A 20,963-nucleotide genomic window follows, 5' to 3' on the forward strand; every position below is an offset into this window, starting at 1 on the left:
AGACTTGTTGTTTATAATACAAAGTGAGACTATATGACTATGACATGTCTCACTGTCATTAATACTTGTATTATTGACGCAAAGTGTCTCTGTAGACCAAGACTAATGTTATTAGCCTCTGCCTCACTGCCCAGCGGACAACCACTGTTACAGCTATATCTGAGCCAGTTGACTGTTGGGGTCTAATCAAAATTAGACAACGTCGCCAAGCGAATTAATTCCTGCAGTTCAGACAATTTCTTTTTCACATGTAGCTTACCTTCAGGGCACATCTATTAGGCACATTTAAATAATGTTACAGCAGCAAGCTGTGCTGGCCTATAACAACAAAGCCAGGTTAGCTAGAGCTGCAGTATAAAGCAACAGCTGGCTTCATATGAGGCTTAATGCTCTCTGTTAATTGTTCCTCAGTATTACAATATCAGTCCAGCAGCGCTCCAGCCAGTTGTGATTACAGTAGAGGCTGGCCACATCAGCCACTCAGCATGCTAACACCGAGTTCAACATACCAGCCTGCAAAATGAATGGTAAAACAACATAAAACATCGCAAAGGTCTGATGTCAGGTCACGGACAGCTGGTATCATCCATCCTTGAGCTTGTACAGTTACTGGCTCTCGTTAGACAACAGTCGAGTAAAACCAACCAACCGAAAACATACCCTGCTTTATTGTCTATTTTACTCTAAATGGAACCAAAATATACTACATAAACATCATGCAGTATTCAGATCACACAGACCACCTTAGACTGGGATGTGGGGTCATTTTCTCATAGGCTTCCATTCATTCTGACCTCTTTTTGCAACTGGCAGAGGCCTCCTGCTGGCCATTAGAAAGAATGCAGGTTTACGGCACTTCCGCATTGACTTCACTTTTCAAGCTATGTCTACTTCTTTTATACAGCCTATGGCTGATCCGCTCTGGGCGGCCCAATGTTCAACACATCCCCTTTGGACATCTGCAAATTCTCATGCACATTTAGTGAAAGGTGACACACAAGAAAAAGAGTAGGTCTTCTCTCATGTATCTAGACACATCAGGACACGTATATTTTGAAAAGACATAAAAAAAAAAAAAGTGCATTCACATAATACGGGGCCTTTGAAAAGCAACTTGCAGATTTTTTTTTTTTTGAAATTTCATACTTCACCTTGTCTGAAAGTGATCAGAACGCTCCTTTTTCCAACACACGTCAGATGACATAACATACAGGTAATCGCTCTATTGCGGTTATAGGTGGTAATGAGTCTGGGCGGTAGTGTTACAGTGAGATGGTGTTTTTTCAGTAGGTTTTAATTGCATTTCACCTTATGTCATATACCTGTCGGGACATGGAGTCCACAGTTTTACCAGCGGCAAAAGGAAAGCTGCTAGCTTTGTGCCTGAGAAGGGAGAGGACTTCACTGCTTCATCATTACCAAAAACACTGATAGCAGCTGATAGTAGCTGGGTAAGTATCAGCACTGTGTGCTCAATGCTAATTTTATTATATACTGACATATGATAGCAGACTTTATTATTGTATTGTTGCCATGTGAACACACATTAGCTATTGCCCACAGATATATACGTGTAGCGTTTTATCCACTGGTTCTCCTCACACTACAACTCAATTTCCCTTCTCTGACCGTTATTCCTTCCAACCCTCATCTGTTCCTGATCTCCTGGATGCCTAGCAGGCTCATAATCATATGGCTTTGGTCTGTCATAGTTGTATGAATAAATATTTACAGCCTCCTCAGTATGAAAAATAGCTTAAAATCCATGTATTCTATTATTCACACCTACCGCTCTCCCTTATCTTGTTCCACTTCTGGTTTAACAGAGGCAGAAGTAAAATTTTCGGACAAAAATCACTTCAGAAGTTACTGTTGGGAATATTTACGAACATCTAGTTCCTATATCATTTTCCTTCACACGAGGCTGTTTATGATTCTCATTTTTCATCCCGCATCCTCTGTTCAGCATACATCAACCCTGTAGCCCATAACTCCCTATTATATCTGTGGAATGATGGGCTGTGATGTTTGACTGGTGGACAAAGGCGAGTGGGAGAATGAGATCTTAATGTCTCTCTTAACTGGGGAGACATATATCAGTCTGGCCCAAGTGTAAACAGTGACTAACAGTCCATTTATCTCACAAGCCAGAGAGATCCTGACCTTGCTGCTACTCAGCACATAAACTAGACTCCCAAACCTAAATGGGGAGACTTGCACCTGACGTGGTGAATTTAGATAGTGTCACAAAACAGAACCCTGAACGGAAAAACAATATCTTAAAGTGAAACATGGCTGAATTCTTTGAAGCTATCAGCTATAGGTAATATGTTGTGTTAAAATTAGGCACGTTTTACAAGCCTAAATGACACAATGGCACTAAAGCAAACTGAAGCGCTCCACTCCTGATAATTGAGACACTGTACATTCAATCTATCACTGGCTGGAGTCAGTATCTAAGCAAGGGAGGTAAAAAAAACAGAAAAAAAAAAGGTGTTTCTAATTAGGTGTCCCAATTCTAACTCCTCAACTAATCTGCGGTGATTTTCAGAACATCAACAGGGCACTGGGAGGATATTTTGGCATCAGTGGCTGCGATACGTAGAAATTCCTGTCGTCTCTCTAGTGTGTTCAGTCAAATACTGTTAATTCAAGGGGCCAAGTGTACTAAGTAGAGTCAAGTGCTACTAATCTTCAACTGTGAAAAGGTGTTAACAACCATTACTTATTTTCCTCTGTTATGCCTTGTATGTTGTTTGAAATAAAGACTCACAGTAAAGCCAAGCAGGTCAAACATTAGAAATGTGGACTTCCTCACATCACTTGACAGTTTCTGAAGTTGTCTACTGAGTGCTAATGTGGTAAAAGTCACGAAAACAATGAAAAAAAAGGCTATTTTTGAAAGTAAATCCATAAACCTCAGTTCCTAAATCATTTTGACAGGCAACCTAAACTTATAAACACGGATGAAGCCTATTAAAATAACAGCTAATTGGTATTTAACTATGCATTCATTATCAGGTGATGTAATGTTGTACAGAGAACTCGGTGAACCTGTAGGAAGCGGAGTTGACAAGTGAAGGCTCCTCTGCTGTGTTTACTTGTTGTCAACACACTGCAGGCACACAGCCACCTAATTACCATCTATGTCCTGTAAATGTGCCAATGTGTGTGTTTTTATTCTCCGTCAGATAGTGAGAAAACAAAGCTAAATCGCAACAAGAGAAAAGCAAAAGTATTTTGGCCAGAGGCATCAGTTGCGTTGCCATTATACAAAAAAGAATCATCAGCAGTGGAGCCCAAAGCTGGTTAAACGGAAATAAGTAAATACAAAGAGAGGGATGATCTCACATTAATGTGAGCAATAATGACACAGTGACAGCTCTGGTTTATATGGCTAATAACCGTGTCACAGCATCATGGAGCCGGCCTGGTGAATTATAGCCCCTGTAGACTCTATTGCTGTCATTTTTCCTGAAGTCTCCCTAAGGAGCAACAACGTCCACATGTCTGCCGCATTCTTCTCCCCGGGCCTGCAGGGATGAGGCTGGTAGATATGTGGAGAGTTACACTGATGGTCGCCGGCTGCTGCTTCTCGTATCTTCAATAGTTGGTTTACGGACAGACTGATGGGAGCGATGAGAGTGAGGTGGTGAGGGGAGGTGGTGTTTATGGAGCATCTCTCTGGAGAACAGGGGTTGAGTTATGGACTGTGGTGGGGACTGGAAACATCTCGCACCGCTCCGCCATGTCAGGGTGAATGATGGGATGGGAGTGTACAGCTGTGGCCTCGGCAGGGAGGTGTGGGAGGCTGAGAGTCTGTTCACTTTAATTACTCCTGCTCTCTGGGAGGTGCAGGTCACCTAGCCTCACCGTATTCTCTTCATTTTAGTTCATCTTTGATTTTTATTTTGTCTATCCCTATTTGGCTCACGGTCCATCTCCTCTTTTTGCTGTTGGTTTCCTAACATATTTCCTTGCATGGTCAGGCTCCTGCTTATATCTGTGATCTGCTAACACACTGTGAGCCTGATCACGGTCTGAGATCCTACAGCAAGGTCCTACTGATGGTTCCAAGAACTGGACTTGCCACCAAAGGTGACTGGGCCTTTGCTGTTCGGGCCCCTCATTGGTGGAACTGAGGATCTCAGGCTGGCAAACCCAGTATGTTCTTTTAAATCTCTTCTTAAGACTCACGTTTACCTCTTGGCTTTTTCTTACCAATTGGTAATTGTTGTGTTTTAATGTGCCTATGTATATATATATGCATATATACAGTATATATATATGGATATATGTATAAATGTATATATTTTAGCTGCTATTTTATTGTAAATAACATAATAGTAACATGTTTTTGAAATGTGCTATAGAAATAAACTCACTTTAAAAAAAACTCCCTGACTCATTCTCCTTTTCTCTTGCTTTACCAGTTGTGATGGTGAGTCGAAATGAAATCACACGCTGATGAAATAAGTTCCTCTTCCTCGTGATGACAGTATTCTGAAGGTAACCATATATGAAGATGTTCGGGCTATGACATAAAGGGAGAGAAAAAAAAAAGAGCAAAAGCAGCAAGAAGTGCAATGGTGTTTAAAACTCAATGCCACAAATACGAGGCGGGTAAACATGCTGCTTCCTCCTTTGTATCTCCCTTCGCTGGTCTTTGTTTTCCATTTCCCTTCCCGCTCCTCCCTTTCTTTCATGTCTCTCCTGTCTCTTTCACTCATTCCTCCATGCGCGCTCTCTCTGCCCATGTGGAGAAATGCCGATGACACAGCATGCCATCCTGATTACAAGGTTAAAAGACACAGACGGAGGAGTCACACAAACAGTGACACCACTAAAGTCACCCTCACTAAAATAGAAACTACATCTGTCAGATGTGTTTTTAATCCCGTTTATGATGTGCGTGCTCTCTGACAAAACCATGAGCTGGCCCGAAACCGTGCACACACATAAACAATGTGAGAGGCATGCTGTAAACCGTTTCATTAAGAACTGCGGTTCTCTCTCTGTTTGTACTTGCCAGGCATGACATGGATGGGTGTGTGATTTGGAGGGAGGGCTCATCCTGTCACTCCCGAGATAAGATGTTCACCCTGTGTGTGTGTGCGTGTGTGTGTGCGTGTGTGTGCATGTGTGTGTATGCTTTCACCAATGGGCCACTCACCCAATCAAGTAGCAAAAAAACACTACTTTCTCGTTCCTCTTTCCCTGTCATGCTCCTCTTTTTCCTCATCACCATTCTTTTCGCTAAGCAGATTAAAAGACCAGCCCCCCCCCCCCCCCCCCCCCCCCCCCCTCCACCCCCCACCCCCACTCCCCACGCGCGCGCACACAAACACACACCCGCTCACCCACATCCCAACCCGCAGCCCTAGGGCACCATAGGACAGCAAGGGGCCTTAACCGCTTTCTGCATGAATATTAAGTATGGGATTTGTGTCACAGGTTTGAAATTGGAAATCACAAGTTTGACTAATCAGCTTTTGGATGTTGGGTTTGTGTATATGTGTGTGTATGCATCCCGTCCCTCGTCTCCAGTAGCAACAGAGAGCCCCTACACACACACACACACACACACACACACACACACACACACACACACACACACACTTGATTCACCACCTCCCCTGATCCTGCTATGAGTCAGAGAGCTTCTTCACTGCCTCAGCAGAGCAAAATAACCCCACCCCTCCCTTCCACCCGATGAACACACACACACACACACACACACACACACACACACACACACACACACACACACACACACACACACACACACACACACACACACACACACACACACACACACACACACACACACACACACACACACACACACACACCCATACACACTCATCCAAACCCTCCACCTCTTCACTGCATTCACTCCCACCCACCTCCCATTTAAAAAGGGACCCAGAAATAGCCAAAGAGGCTATTAAGAAAAATACAGCCAGAGGAGGAGGAAGCAGTGGGGGTTTACAGTCCAAAGCCATTCAAAGGCATACTCCAGCATCTCGCTCTCTCTCTTATTCTTCCTCTCCCCCTTGTCATCCATCCTTTTGCCTCGCTGTCCCCGCCACTTTTTGTTCTGATGAATCAGTGCTTTAGTGAACATGCTCATTATGGTTTGATGGCTAGGGCTCACTCAGTATCCCTGGCATTGGTGGAAAATGGGGAAAAAAGACGAAGATAAAGAGAGAGATAGAAAACGGAAGGTAGTGAGTGGAAGAACACGACAGGGGAAGAGGAAGAAAAAGAGTAAGAACGTATGTATAGACTGAGAGAAAGGAGCATTATTGAAGCAGAATAGAAGAACTAGAGATTCGTCAGGGCCCCATGATGGAGGACAGATGAAATGAGAGGGAAGGGCACCACCTGAGAGAACATTTCAGCTCTCCACATTACTGCAATCAAACATGTTAGACGTGCTATTTTTCAATCACTTTTCTAAATCACATTTGCTTCAGGGTTGGACCTGTTGCTACCATCTCATAGTGTTCTAGTTATTGCAAAAAAATGCAAAGGGTTTTGTGAGAGATGACAATTATTGAGAACATTCAGATGTATTACTGATGACAGGAAATACTATCAATTTTCATTCCCTTTGTAAATGTCATGCTGCTCAGTAAAGAACAGACATATTTTAAAGAAAGTGGTTTGTCAAGTGTTAAAAAAAATGAATAAATAAGATGAATCCAGCTGCACACATAACACAGAAGTTGAATACTCCTAATAGGAACTTGCCATGATAAAAAAAAAAAAAAAAGGCACACAAAGCTACTTAGAGAAATATTTAGGTACAGCAGCCCATGATGAATTCCCTGACCTCTTCATCTCACAGCTTATGATCTCACAGGCTGGGAAGAATCGTTCCATAGCTCTGGTAATATAGACTTTGACATTGTAGCACCAGGCAAAATCCACGACTCAGGCTCTGCTGTGAAACAGACGTCTGCTGAGATTTACTGTGATTATGTAGATACATAGTGAGACAACAGCCATAACAATAGTTTGTACATGATCCTATAACGGAAAGATTTTCTTGTGTGGATCCCCATATGAGAAGAGGGCTTTAATAGTAACAGTGAAACTTATGAATGGAACGGCCGTTGTTATATACTCATAAAAGCTTAAGAGGCAACAGAAGACATTAACAGTTAAACAGTTAAAGGAGTAATATTCCTTGAGACAAGTTCACTTATCTTCACGTGTGAAATCAGTGGACCGCCCCTTTAAAAAGGCCCCTGGAAGGTAGCTGCCTCTCACATCTCAGACTCTGAGTCATCTTGAAATGCACCACAAGAGGAGCTTTTAAAACGAGTTGCTGCTGCTTAATTATGACAATTATGTGACTTTGACAAAAAGAGGTTAAGTTGACAAAACGTTAACTGAGATGAATGAGCAAGCAAACAAATCTCAAGGTTGTGTCACTTGATTGTCACGCTGAGCAGAAAGCAATGGCTGCCTAAAATGATGGAAAATGCATCTAACATTTAGACGTGATGGATGTAAAGACTATGTGATTGGTATGGAGAAAAAAACATGTGTACTGTTGCTTTTATTCTTGAAATCATTTTGTTCTTACCCCAACAATAACAAAATGTTCTACGTCCCTAGGTGGCTGTTACTCACACTGCAGTCTTTACATAGTCTCACTGTCATGGTCCTGTTTTATATCTGACCCCAACTTCTGACCTCTCTGTGGAGGAGTGCAACCTAAATACCATAATTGCACATGAAGCACGTATTAGAGCCTATTTTTATTCTTGTTTCTGCTGCATTTCTGACCATGACCGACCGCTCCCACAGTGCGTGTGTGTTTCATTCCCAAGCGCTCCCACAATGTGTGTGTCCAGATAGCCCACTCCCACCCACAGAGGAAGTTTAAATCACCCGTTCCTGCAAAATCTGTGTTGGATCTTGAGGGAAATGTAGGATCCCAACCCCTTTGCAGTTCTGCATTCCTGTCTGTAATAACGTAGCAAAATTGCATTATCCTCCTCTGCATTTAAACACAAGACTTTTATGTGGTTTTTGTGGGTCATTTGGCTAAGTGATTGTCCTATTTGGTCATTATGAGGCACTTTACCTTGTATGTGTTCAAACTGCAGGCTTGCATTGGGTGCCACAGGGTCCCTCTCCCAATGCACCCATCTAGCATGTATTTCAAGAGACATTGCATCAATACAGCAGGAAGTAGTTCTGTGGATGTAACCATACTCTCTCCAGTAGTTTTAGTCAACCAGAACCAGAACCTGGAGAACCACTCACTGTTTCCTGTCAGACCACCAAGCCCCATCAAGTACTCTATCAAAATCATCCTGCAAAATCATCTCTCAGTCCGTTCTGATACTTTATTAACAAATGACACATGGTGGAGAACGAGTGGCAACACACACATCTGCTTTCTGACATGGGCATGTTCTCACACACACGTATATACCATAATAATGCAAATGCGATGCTCCAGCCACGAACACAAACCTCGACACTGCTTTGAAATCACAGGCTTTATTACCTACAGTAGTCAACCCTCAATGTCATGCAATGGATAAACCATTACTTTATACAAAATGTCATAAAACCGATGTTTTAATTGACGTCCCTGACTACCACTAAAACACGGCCATTATCTCGAGTGAAACTGACGGCAGGTCAGCCTGGCAGTGAGCCTTTAATGACAGCCATATAACTGCAGGATAGGGATTATTCTTTATGTTTAATCATGGCAGAGAAGACGTGTGCTCCTAGAATGATGTCTCTCACTCCGATGCTTACAGAACATCAGCCACAAAGGTTGTAAAACTAAAGGATGGCGGAACAGAGAGAGAGAGAGAGTGTTTTTAGATGGTAATAGCTGACAATAACACAGATACATTGCCCCCTCACAGACATGCATAGATCAGAAAAATGCCCAACCTGAGCCACAAATTCATATTCAAATCAGTCTTCAGAAAATTCTGAATTGCAGCATTTTGAAAGTTGGTTTCTTCTTAAATTAGAAGAGTATTGGCATCTAATGTGTGTCTGACATTCATTTTCAAGTGGTGTAATCATTGTACTTCATTGGCATATACTTCAGACTAGTCAATATAAGATGAAATTAATGTAAAGCTGGATATTTACTGTGCAACTCAACATTGGAGAAAAGTAGGAGACAGCGAGGGCGGGAAAAGGTAGAGCTTGTTACTGGTGACCTACACGGTATTTGGTCCAATCAGTGAACCAATTCAATATCCCTGACTAGGTTAAAATGCCTTTGGTTATTAACTTCCCCAGTAATTTGTTCTGGCACAAACAAACTCCACCATTAACAGTGGACATAGTGGAGACCGAATGATACCTCGTTGATTTCCTTGAATATGTTTTTCTTTTCTGAAAACTCTCTCTAAGATCTTTGGCTCCATGATGAGCTGTGATGACATCATAGACCCATTACAGCAGCCCAACAAGACCATGTGCTGCCATTACTCTACTGCAAGGGGCTAAGAGCATTTTTACAGGCACGCTGATGGCATTAGAAATGTCTGGTTGTCCCCACAGGGTTTTATTAGGTCCCATGCTGAGCTCAAACAGGTCCCGCTCAGGTGACCTAATATGAAGCACTTGTCTCTTTTTGGTAGAGGAGCCTTACGGTTCAGAATGGGCCCCTGCACAACATGTACTGGATAGGAAGACATACAGGGGCTTCCCAAGGTATGTTCTGGTAGGAAGATGGTGTAATACTCAGGAAATGACCTACATGCTCACTGCAGGTTATACACTCTGCTGACATGCATGGATATCACTAAAGTTAAAAAAAGGTACTAGCCGTCCAATAATATGAAGCTAGAGGTGTGACATGAATGTGAAAACCAAGCACATCATTTTACTGCGAAATTTAAAAACACGAGCGCTTGTTTTATTTTAGATGATGGTACATAACACATTTATATTTTTATATACTGTTAGATTTTTCATCCCTTCACTGGCATTTTATGAAATTTAATTTTATGACACTGTTTCTTCACAATTCTCTAGTTGTCAAATGCACCATTACAATAGCTGAGGATTATCCGTCCACATAGCAATGTTTTAAATAGTGTTACATGTTAAATTTGAATGGAACCCCATTATATTAGAAACAATTACTTTTCCAGAGCAGATGGGGAAAGGCTTACATTTTCCAAGACATGGTAATGACAAATTTTGTCCAAAACTTTAAAAGGACTTAACAGAATTGTCACACAAACAGCAGGAAAAATGTGGTGGTGTTCACTACTTCAATACCTCCTCATGAGTCGATCTCAGATATTGGAAGGAAGCTTAAGACAGATGGAATGTGTCGCTGGATGGTCTTGCGGATTTGGGACGTATTCACCCATTCAGCTCCTTGTAATTACAAAGGCTCTCACTGCGATCCGATTTGCCGCTGGGAGCTTGTTCAAGGCACGGGGATTGGAACGACAATGGCGTAGTCTGACAAAAGAATATGGATACTGCTCTTAAAATGGAGAGAACTAATGCTCCTCTTTGTTGAGTGCACAGGCTCGCTGGCTCAGATGTGGGCAAGGTAAATTTAATTATGTGCCCTGTACACACTGGCTGCCTTTCGATTAGAATGGACTAACTTCTTGATACAGTTGTACCCCAGCGACCACTTAGAAAATAGTGTTCAGGACACAGTCTGGTAATTGATGCAATAGTCACTGGTCAGTACTAAACTTTTAGGACTAAATCTCTACTGTCTGTACTGATTAGCAGCAGCATCTATTAATAACATTATGGAATCTAACCCTTTCTTTCTGATTGGGTTTCTGTCATTACTGCATTAGGGGATGACAGTAAGAAGATATGGCAACATATGGTTTTATACATACAATAGTGTAATAAACTGGTGGTTGAAGGGAAATACCTGAACTACTGGTTTAATATTATAGCTACCATTATCATATTTTGCACTAACATTCACAATTTGTTTTTCAAGGACAGCTAGAAAGTAGTCGGTGTTTTCTCAAGAATCTGTAGCACATACCATATCATATAAACCAAAGACTAATGTCTGATTTAGGGGCTGTGCCCTTTATGGATGCCACCATTACTGCCGAATTAGAGTTGAAGCTAAAGCATTTAAACTGAAAGTGGAATCACTGATGTTTGGATTAATTAGGGTCAGCAGTCAGGTACCCAGAAGGCAGCCTGCAAATCTCAAAGCATGGAAAAATTGCATTAATGTAGAACCATGTCTAATTTCTAATGTATGTGAAAGTGGTCTGAACTAGGTTCAACCCAGTCGGATAAACTAACACTGGCATTGCTAGCTTATGATTATGGATCATTAAACTTGCAATCAAGGCTAATATTAACTTTGATATGATGACAGATTGATTGATCTAATCCATGCCACTATTCTTCTTGTATTCACTGTTATCTCAAAGTTATTTTCACACCTTAATGTTCTATTTTATCGAGCGAAAATACTGTGTCCTATTCTGTTGTGCTCTGCTCTATAGTCGCACAGTATTTCAGTTATTTCTTTGTCCAGTTTGTGCTAATATGTCTTCAGCAAATTATATATAATAGTGAGAGGGAAATCCCCAAACACTCCCTGATGTTTCTACCAGCTTTCGCTTTATAATAAACAATGACATCCTGGCTTCACTTCGCTGGCATCAGCATACAGAAGGAACAACGCGGCAGCTAGCATCCCTGCCTGTCACTCTTGAGGTCACTTTCGCATGTATGTGTGTGTTTACATTCAGTGTAACCGAAGACAGAGATAAAAGCATGTTGAGGATGAATAGGCATGAGAGTCATCTGCTGACATGGTTCATGCGAACCCATGGTCCACAGTCACCTGCCTTTCAATCACATTCTTCACCTGATCTATTTCTGGCATTGCTGTGCGAAGGACTGTGGGAGTGGCGTGCGGCAGGGATGAGAGAAGTGATGCTATGTTTGCGAAGTGAACCCATGATTAGTTTATGATATTGGGTTAGCTATCATGTGAAAAAATGTGAGTTTCACAGAGAGGCACCTCCTATTCACGTAACAGGCACACTGCAGTGTGTGTTATTCAATCAAAACGGATATCTGAGCGACTGAATTCAGAGTAAAGCACATGCCACATTTTCTAACAGCATGTTCTCTGTGTGCTTTCGCTCAATTAGTTGCTGTGACATTTTCAAAACAAATTATCACATTCGCTCCAAATTATAGGAAAAAAAAAACATAAAAAAATTACCAGGCTTGTCTATTTTGTTAATCTCTCTTCAGCGCTGCACAGACAAGTTACGGTGTCAGGCATCAGCAGCCTTCAGGGAAGCTGAGGGGGGATTAACTGTCTATTTGCAGCTGCTGATGCTGGGAATGAGATGCCCTCCAGTGCCGATCAACAAACAAGGCTTCGGCAGCCATCGGCCAATTTCAAACCTCCTCGCATCTCCACTCCCCATTTTGTCTGCTGGGGCACGCCTGCCCTAAATGGCATGCTCCCGTTTCCTTTCATCTTGTGAAAATTCATTAGGTACTGTATGCATGTCTTCCAGGCTTCCCATTTGAGGGATGTTGATAAAATACATACTGTACATGCAACCTTAATCAGCTTGATCCACTTGAAGGCGAGGTGGGTCTATCTCTCTCCCTCTCTCTCCCTTCTTTCTCTCTCTCTCGATCTGCTTTCAGGCTGTTTGCTTTCTTAAATGAACGTAATGGTACAAACGGAGGATAAATTGTCTTCTCTGTGCTCCATCTCATCACATCCATCCCACAGGGCCCTCTCTGAAGAGGGAGGGATAAAAAAAAAGAAAAAAATGAAAACAGAGCAGGAAAAAAAATAATTCACTTGCTTTGCCTGGGAGATACACATTGCTATCTGTGTAGAACCCCTGTGCTGAGGCTGATGTGCATTTAGTGCATTACGCCTCTTACACTATCGCCACAGCACAGAGCAGGCAGGGAGGAAAGGGCAAAAGTCACTGTCAGTGAATGTCTGTGTATTGGACTTGCACCCTCATTCTGTAACCTATCTACAGGGTTGACATGGGGCTTTTCCAAAGCTGCATGAAGACTGAAACATCACCTGCACAGGGTTTGCAGGTGGAGAGGATGGAGACGCTGGCTGGTAACCACAGCTGACCTAAGGATTCAGTCAGGCTCAGTCATTACACCAGCAGGGAACTAACAGATGAACTCTGCATATCACCTCAATGTCCCTTTTTCATTCTCAATTAGAGCGGGAAAAGGCACTACTGCACACATTCACTGTGACACTAATTTCACACCCACACAAGGACACTCTGAGGGAGTAATGGAAAACACTGGCTGATGTGAGAGACAAACAAAAGGCAGCACCAAAACATGCTGCTGTGGCCCTGTGGAATAAAATGTGATACAGTCAGCACCGGCTCTGACTTCGTTTAGCTCGGCACCCTGCAGGAGGTGAGCGAACTGATACATGAGACAAAACATTCTGGAATAACAGAGATGCCAATTAGTAGGCAAAATGTAATTAGTTACTACTAATGTATGTGTCACATTAAAGCAAACTGTTCCTTGATGCTAGACATATCAATTTTACTCCCTTGAGAACGACGAGAAAATGCTATTAGAGACTTACGAGCTGTTATTAAAGTTGCAGAGGTTGTAAAAGATTCATTTGTTTACCACTGAATTATTGAGAGGTTGGGTTTAATCAAAGCTGTAGATGTTGCAGTCAGAATGTGTTGTTAATCTCACTTTGATTGCATCTAAATGAAAATATAAACTACAAAAATTACAGAGACTGTTGGTGATTGCAGAGTTAATTAGAGACCCCAAATAAGAGACAGCAAACAATAAAAAAAAAAATAAAAAAAAATGTGATTACTTCAGTGGCTCAGTGATCATCTGATTGAGATGGAACATTGATGTTGATGTCAGAACTTACTGTCCATCTGCATTCTTTAAATCAAGTCATCCAGTGTTCCATTCAAACAATACGGCGCAGCATAAAACCAAATGATTGTGCGTTTCTGTTGGAACGGTACTGCAACGTTTTCTCATCCAAAAAAAACTCGATGGAAACGGGACAAAATAAATTGTTCTTTGCAATGGTGGTCCAAACAAGAGTGTGGGTAAAAGCTCCTTCGGCTTGTTGTTCTGAACAGCAGGAGGATGGGTTTTTAACCGCAGTGGACAACTGTAAAAGACCCTTCATCTGAGGTGTGAAGTATGTGTCTCACTGCGATATGGTGAGAGCGAGGGGAGAAATCCTCACAAACTCTTGAGATGAAAAGCCTGACCTTTTATCAGCTGCGTAAAATGCATTAGCTACCTCATAATCCAATTTTAAGACCATGCAAAGTGGAGGTTCTGACTGAATTTGAGTGTGGAGAAAGCAAGGGGAAAAACAACACAGTGAGTGGTTATTTGGGCGAAGATGTCTGGGTTCTTTTTCTCTCTCTGCTGCCAGCCTCTCTGGAGCTGCTGAGTTGCAGAGGACTTCAAGGGCTCTGAGTTCCATGAACTCCATATCTTTTTTCTCCCTGCTTCCCCCTACCTCATCCTCCCTGTGTCTCTCTGACTCTTCCTCACCCATGCTCTAAGGAGCTTTAGAAACTCGACTGGGTAATGGGAGCAGCAGTCAATCAAATTGCAGTTTCAAAGGTGATGCTTTGTTTCACGCTCGCTTCCCACAAAACCCATCGAGCCTGGCACCTGTCAGGTTGTCGTTCTGAAACACAGCATCCAGCGCCAGTCACCGAAACCCCATAGTCCCTCAGCAGATGGAGGGGTTGACTTGTCAGCTGCATGTCAAGAAATGAGGTCATTCCATTTTGCAACGTCTACCTTTTTTTTTTATAAGGTGAAACAAAACAACAGAAAAGAAAACACTGTGTTTAAGGTTTAACGTCTCGCTCACTTTCATGGTAACTCAGTAATAAGGCAGAATTCATGCTACAGGTTTTAGGGTGAAAAAGGATATTTACGTTTGCTTTATATGAGATTTTAACAAAACTCCCCATGAGTAAATCCTGGATTTCTATTGGTGCCCTTCAGTTTTACTGAGTCTGACAGCATTGTCAAAACACCACTGGTGCTGCCAGCTCTAATAAAGTGGGGATTGGTGGTAAATTGTCAAATGAGCTCTTGTTGTATCATGATCCCATAGAGGAGCAGTAAAACCTGATATGGCAGAATGGGCAGGATCTCTGGACCCCCCCCCACCCCCCCACCCCCCACCATCAACCAGAGGTTCTTGTATCTCCAAGGGTTTATAGGCTCAGGTCTGACTCATTCCCACTTTACAGTCACAGTGACCTTCCCATTAGGGTTCCATTACCAACAGTCTATCAGAGAAAGAGGCGTATGCCCTTGCTATTTATCCAGCTGCAGTCGCTCCTTATTAACTGAAGTGGACAAACAAGAGAGCAGCTTTGAAAGCTTTGACGAGTCATGGGTCAATGCCTTTATTATGGCATAAAATGAATGCACATGTGTCTAAACACATGAAGCATGAACATGAGTCCAAGATGCAAAACTACCATGTACAGTAAGGCATGTGGACCCCACCTCCTTAAAAAGGAGCACCTCCCCACATCAACCAAAGTGCCCCTATGTGTCTCTAATTAGATGACTGGGTCTAAAGAACCTTCTTCTGTTTGACTAAAATGCTGAGTTGTAATGACAGCATCGAGGGGTGTACAGTAAACAAACTAATGGCAACTTAGACTCCTGGGAAAATCAGCATTGTCTGATGTCTTTCCAGTTCTGGCAATGTTCGACAAGGTGGCTTTTAGATGTAAGATACTAGTTAGTTTGAGTGTAGTCATTCTCCGACACACTCACTGCCTCTGTTCAGCACTTGGTGTGTTTTTCCCAGCAAAGACTGAAAAACAGAATATGGCTGTCAGCTAATTTCAACTCAATTTACTCCATTTACTCTCATCTACTTTCTTGGAACCAGTTTTACAAGGTAAGTTTTGTGCAGTTGTACCATGCTTCTTGAGGTCATATGATAATCAGGAGATGGCTTCCACCATGGTAATACCCCCATATAATATTATTTGCAATGCTGTAGGAGACAGTGGCAGCTAGCCAACGGTAGAGTGCTTGGTTTATTCTGTTTTATGTGCTTATGTATCTTATATGTGTGTTTTTTGTGAAATTCAACAAAAAACAAACAAATCAATGTAATAATTGATCTCTTTTAGCATGCTGCGTTGAAGTACATGTTGGTATGTTAGAAGGTACTGACTTCCAACACTTCCATGTCTGACCATCGGACTTTACTCTACTAGCAACTAAAATGTCAAAATAGGATTCTTAATCTGCCCCTTTGTTCAAAGTGTGTTTTCTCCAGGGCCCAAGGTGTTTGCTCCTCATTCTTCTCTTTCATACTGAAGATGGACTGACAGCCAGGAATGTGAAGTTGTCCTTGCACAAATCTCATCTACTTCCTTTACTTCCTGTTTCTTTTTCTTTATCTCTGTAGTTTCAAAATACTAAATCAAATACTGTAGCAATGGCAGAAAAAGAAAGTAAAGAGATTGGACATCAAACTGGATCTCTAAATGGCAAAACACAAGTTCAGAATCCAATTTTAATTTCTTGGTATATGGAACAGTCAAAAGTGATTGCAAATTCTGTTGTGCTGGTGCTTTATATTTGACAATGAAAGTTCCATTAAGTTTAATTGAGAAATGCAAATTACTGTTTATGTTTGTTATGATAGGCATTTGACAGGAGTCTTGAATCTGAATGTGTTTCAAGCTCCTTTTTGCAAATCGCAAATAGAAAGCCTCTGAGCTAAATAAGAACCAGTGCATATTATATCTCAAAGGCAGCAAGACAAATATTACAGGCGTACAGCTGGGCTGGCATACACAAGATATGCAAAGCAGCTGGAGGTGCAAAACAAAAATGCAGTGTTGAACATGCAGTGCATATTTCAAATCAAATCACAACACTCACGACAGCTAATCCTGTCCCTGCAAATAAAACTACATACTGTGCTATCAATACTTACGGCTCAGACCTCAAACTAAATATAAGCTTGTATTTATAATTAACATGCAACACTAAGCTTTTTATGCTGAAATAAACTTGTGAGGGTGAAAAAGTCACTATTTCCAAGAAACTGCTAAAACAAGGAGAAGAGAAGTCTCTTTGTCATGTTTGTTTCTTTGAAACCTAAGATGTATAATGTATAAAACTATATACTATATTATACCAATTTGTAAGATAAAAGAATAATCTGGTCAAAGGAAGTTTGGCAAAATCTGAATGAACCTAAGCAACCAAAACTGTTTAGAATCAGAGCCCTCATGCAGGGTCTACTTTGCTCTCTCTTTATTTCTATGTGAGAGCTACTAAGCAGATTACTATTAATATTCCCTCTGGCAATGAGTGAGAGAAAAAGGACTAATCACTCACAGGGTTGTCTCATGTTAAGGCTTTTGTACTGTTTCCCTGCACAGAGCTTATTGATATTCCTACTGAGAATTAATAGCATGATGTCTGTCACTGACCAACATCTTGTGATCTGAATACATGGGCTCATTCAACACCAGTCAAGCATCCTTTGTTCTATTTTCAACTAGCTTCCGTGATTATCATGAACTTCTGCTTTTGAAGTGGGATGTTTTACAGTGGATAAATGCTGTGACACAACAAGGCTATCCTGAGGAAACAAGTGGAAGTAACCTTCCCCTCAGACATATGGATCAATGGCCTTTGCTAATGTGTATGTACTTGGCACATGGATTTCGCTAGCTATCAGAGGGGCCAGATAACCTTGTCATACCTACTCTGACTGTCAGGGGGTGTTACACACATTCACACAGAGGTGCTCTGTCTTGGTCCCACACAGTAAAACTTGGAACCACCCCAGCAGAGCCTAGCAGTGAAAGGTCACAGGCCACCAAGTGACAGTTATCAATCACAGGAAGTGGGTATTATCCAATCTATTAATAACACAGTGAAAAGTTCTTGGAGAACATGGGGATAGAAATCTAAATCTCCTGATTTGTCACGAATGGGTATGACCTACAAGAAAACATGTAGCCCTCATAATACTCCTGACTCAGAAGAGGAAAAGGCATTATAGATAAGCGAAATAAATACAAGTCTTGGTTGTAAAAGCTTGGATTTACAAAAACAAGACATGCAGCATTTTAAATCAAGATTCAAGAAAGATAACACTCTCGTGGCCTGTTGGTTGGACTTTGTTGAGGTTACATTCTACCTGGCAAAGAATGTAATAACCTAAGTCACCTTTAATCATAGCATCTGAAATTATGGACACCTTCCCATTTACTGGAGCAAAAACACGATTAAAAGCATCAATGAACACAATAATAACAGGCTATCAGCGCAGTGTAGGAAACTATAGCTCTGCACGGCATTGTCGTCATATCAAATATTTGTGTTGACATGGAGGTTATAAGTGATACAACCCCCCAGTGATGAACAACATATAGTGTGAGAGGCCAGGGAGACTTACCTGTGATTCAAGGATAATAAAATATAACGTTCTAACACATTGAGAATGACTGACACGCTGTTCTTGTTTTACCTTGTCTGTGGAATTTGCCTGGTTGCACTTGGCAATGCCTTGTGGGACGAGGCAGCAATAAAATTCATTGTTTTCCTGTGCAGCATGTGTCACCAATGACAAGAAGTGAACAAATATAATCATACCACTTCTTACACGTTATAGATGAGGTGTGCATAAATGAGATTGTTGCAAAGCATAAGCACAAGGCACAAAGCTACTTCGTGTCATCTGAATGAATGAGAAAGGTAGACAGTTACAAAGTACACCGGTGAGCCTAGAGTATAATGGATGTGTATGTTGAGTAAATGGCCATTTTTGGGCACCCCCTACCTGTCTGGAGCTGCAGGGCGTCCGTTGCGTGGCTTGTTGACCTGGGCATACAGGGCCTCCAGGGGCGGACCATTGTCTTGAAGGCCCAAGGGACGGTGAGGGCTCTGAGGACTCTGAGGGAGATGATAGTGGTGGTTGTAAGGGTCCATGCTGCTGCTATCCACCGACGAGTCTAATGATCCGATACCAGCGTAGGTGTGCTCCTCGTCAGAGCTGAGGGTGTGTGATACGACATCTTGGATCTCGGCATATTCCCTCTCCTTCACCTGCCTCTCCCGAAGCTCCCGCGTCTTTGCCTGTATTCTGTGATAAAGACAGAATGATCTGTGAATCATCTGGAAAATGAATTATTATTATGCTTGGAAACAAAATTAAACTCAAATTCAATATAATTTTCTCACTAGAAAACTCAAAAATTGGTTGGGAACCTGGGAATGATAACTTCAAAATTACATGCATTTTTCTTTGTGAAGACTAGATGTAGCTAGTAGGGGAAACAAGGATTGAGTATTTTAGGTATTGAGTGGAAACTGCAAAAGAAATGTACAGTAAGGAGGTAACATAGAAAAAACTTGTAATATTCCTACATGAATCATTCCAAACTACTAAAATGGCTTTCATATCCAAAGTAACAGTGAATGACAATAGAGAAAAATGTCTTTCACTCTTGTGCAAGAAGACAAGCGGTATTATTCAAATATGCAGCTTTCCATGAGGAGGTGTGAAGAAGACCGTCCTGCACTTCCTTCCCTTCCCTCTTCCCACCCCTTCCTCTCCCTCCATGCCATTCCTCTCCCCAGGACCACTTCCACACAACAGAGCCTTTCACAGAGTGCTTCCTGTCTCAGAGTATGGTTCCATGTGAATGTCCATCTGTCCACAGTTAACAAGACTCAGTCATGGTCATGCATGGGAGTGGGGAGGGCTGGCATTGTAGGAGTGGGAAATAGAGAGGAGAAGGGCTGGGGACAGGCAGAGGGGGGGTGGGGGAGTTGACCTCCCACTGCGGTGACCCTGGCAGCAGCCACCAGTCTTCTCACTGGTTCCAGATGTTGTATCCCTGCTGCAGGGTAACACATACCTGCATGCAAGCACACAACCTCCCACTGGTATTAGACATCTCTATTACCTCAGGTCATAACTGACCTCTGACCCCCCCCCCCCCACTGCTGCTCCGCACAGATGATTGGCAGGTTTGGAACAGTGCTAGAATCCTCTCCACTCTAACCCTCTCTCCCATGTCTGTGTATTTTAATAACAGTAATCACATTTCAAACAATCACCATTTTTCAGTGCCAGATTAACCCAATTTCCACATTCTATCACATAGACTGTCTAGTTTATTTTTAGCTGTCCAAAATCCCATTTTCTCAGCATTATCTTCAGAATGAGATTTTGATGGAGGCCTGATGCAATGTTGCATGATATGTAGTCATCTATAAAGACTCTGAGCTGGTTTGGTGTAATTCTGAATTGTCTAAGACCAGGTACGATATGGAAAATACCAACTCTTAGCACAGTTGTGTGCACTCAGGGTGGTCTAACTTCAGCTTACACTGTCAAGAAATAAAAAAAAAAAAAAAGTCTCGGATGGAAAAAAATCCACTAATTCCAGAAGCCCTTTCACCTGCCATCTGGCTGAGGTGATGTCAGATCTCTGCCAGGAAGGACCAGACAATGATGTTACCACAGGTTCACGGAAGACCGCTGGGATCTCAAAACCCTCTGGTGTTTAATGGACTAATCAGATTCATAAAAACGGCAATATTGACATTTGGGATGAGATAATGGCCTTGGCTAGACTGGCGACATGAAGTTAAAAGAAAGAGACTTCTCTTCCAGGCCTTGTGAGTCTGACATGGATAAAGCTAATAGGGGCATTTCAATAAAAGGGTATTAACAAGCTAAAATGCCAAAGATGTGAGTCATGCTGTTGTCATTACCGTCACTATCATCCTGTGTGTTTTTCATCACATCCTTCATATTTTTCAGGGGAGAGGTCATGGCTGTTTTTGTCATACAAAAGATCCATCTGTCGGTGTGTTTGTGGAGAAAACAGATCCGCAATCCAAACTTGTCAGTCTATATTGAGAAGCCTATTACA

The 20,963-nt window shown here is 42.0% G+C and overlaps 1 protein-coding gene across 1 annotated transcript in view; it reads right to left on the reverse strand.

The window, feature by feature from the left end:
• The window catches only part of LOC139220860 (partitioning defective 3 homolog), a 309,168-nt gene that overhangs the window by 50,787 nt on the left and 237,418 nt on the right, over positions 1-20,963 (reverse strand). The window contains exon 21 of the mRNA XM_070852717.1: positions 18,860-19,162. Within this exon, the coding sequence (XP_070708818.1) occupies positions 18,860-19,162 (303 nt within the window). The remainder of the gene's footprint in view (positions 1-18,859; positions 19,163-20,963) is intronic.

This window comes from Pempheris klunzingeri, chromosome 21, assembly GCF_042242105.1.
Source record: "Pempheris klunzingeri isolate RE-2024b chromosome 21, fPemKlu1.hap1, whole genome shotgun sequence".
Lineage (NCBI taxonomy): Eukaryota > Metazoa > Chordata > Actinopteri > Acropomatiformes > Pempheridae > Pempheris > Pempheris klunzingeri.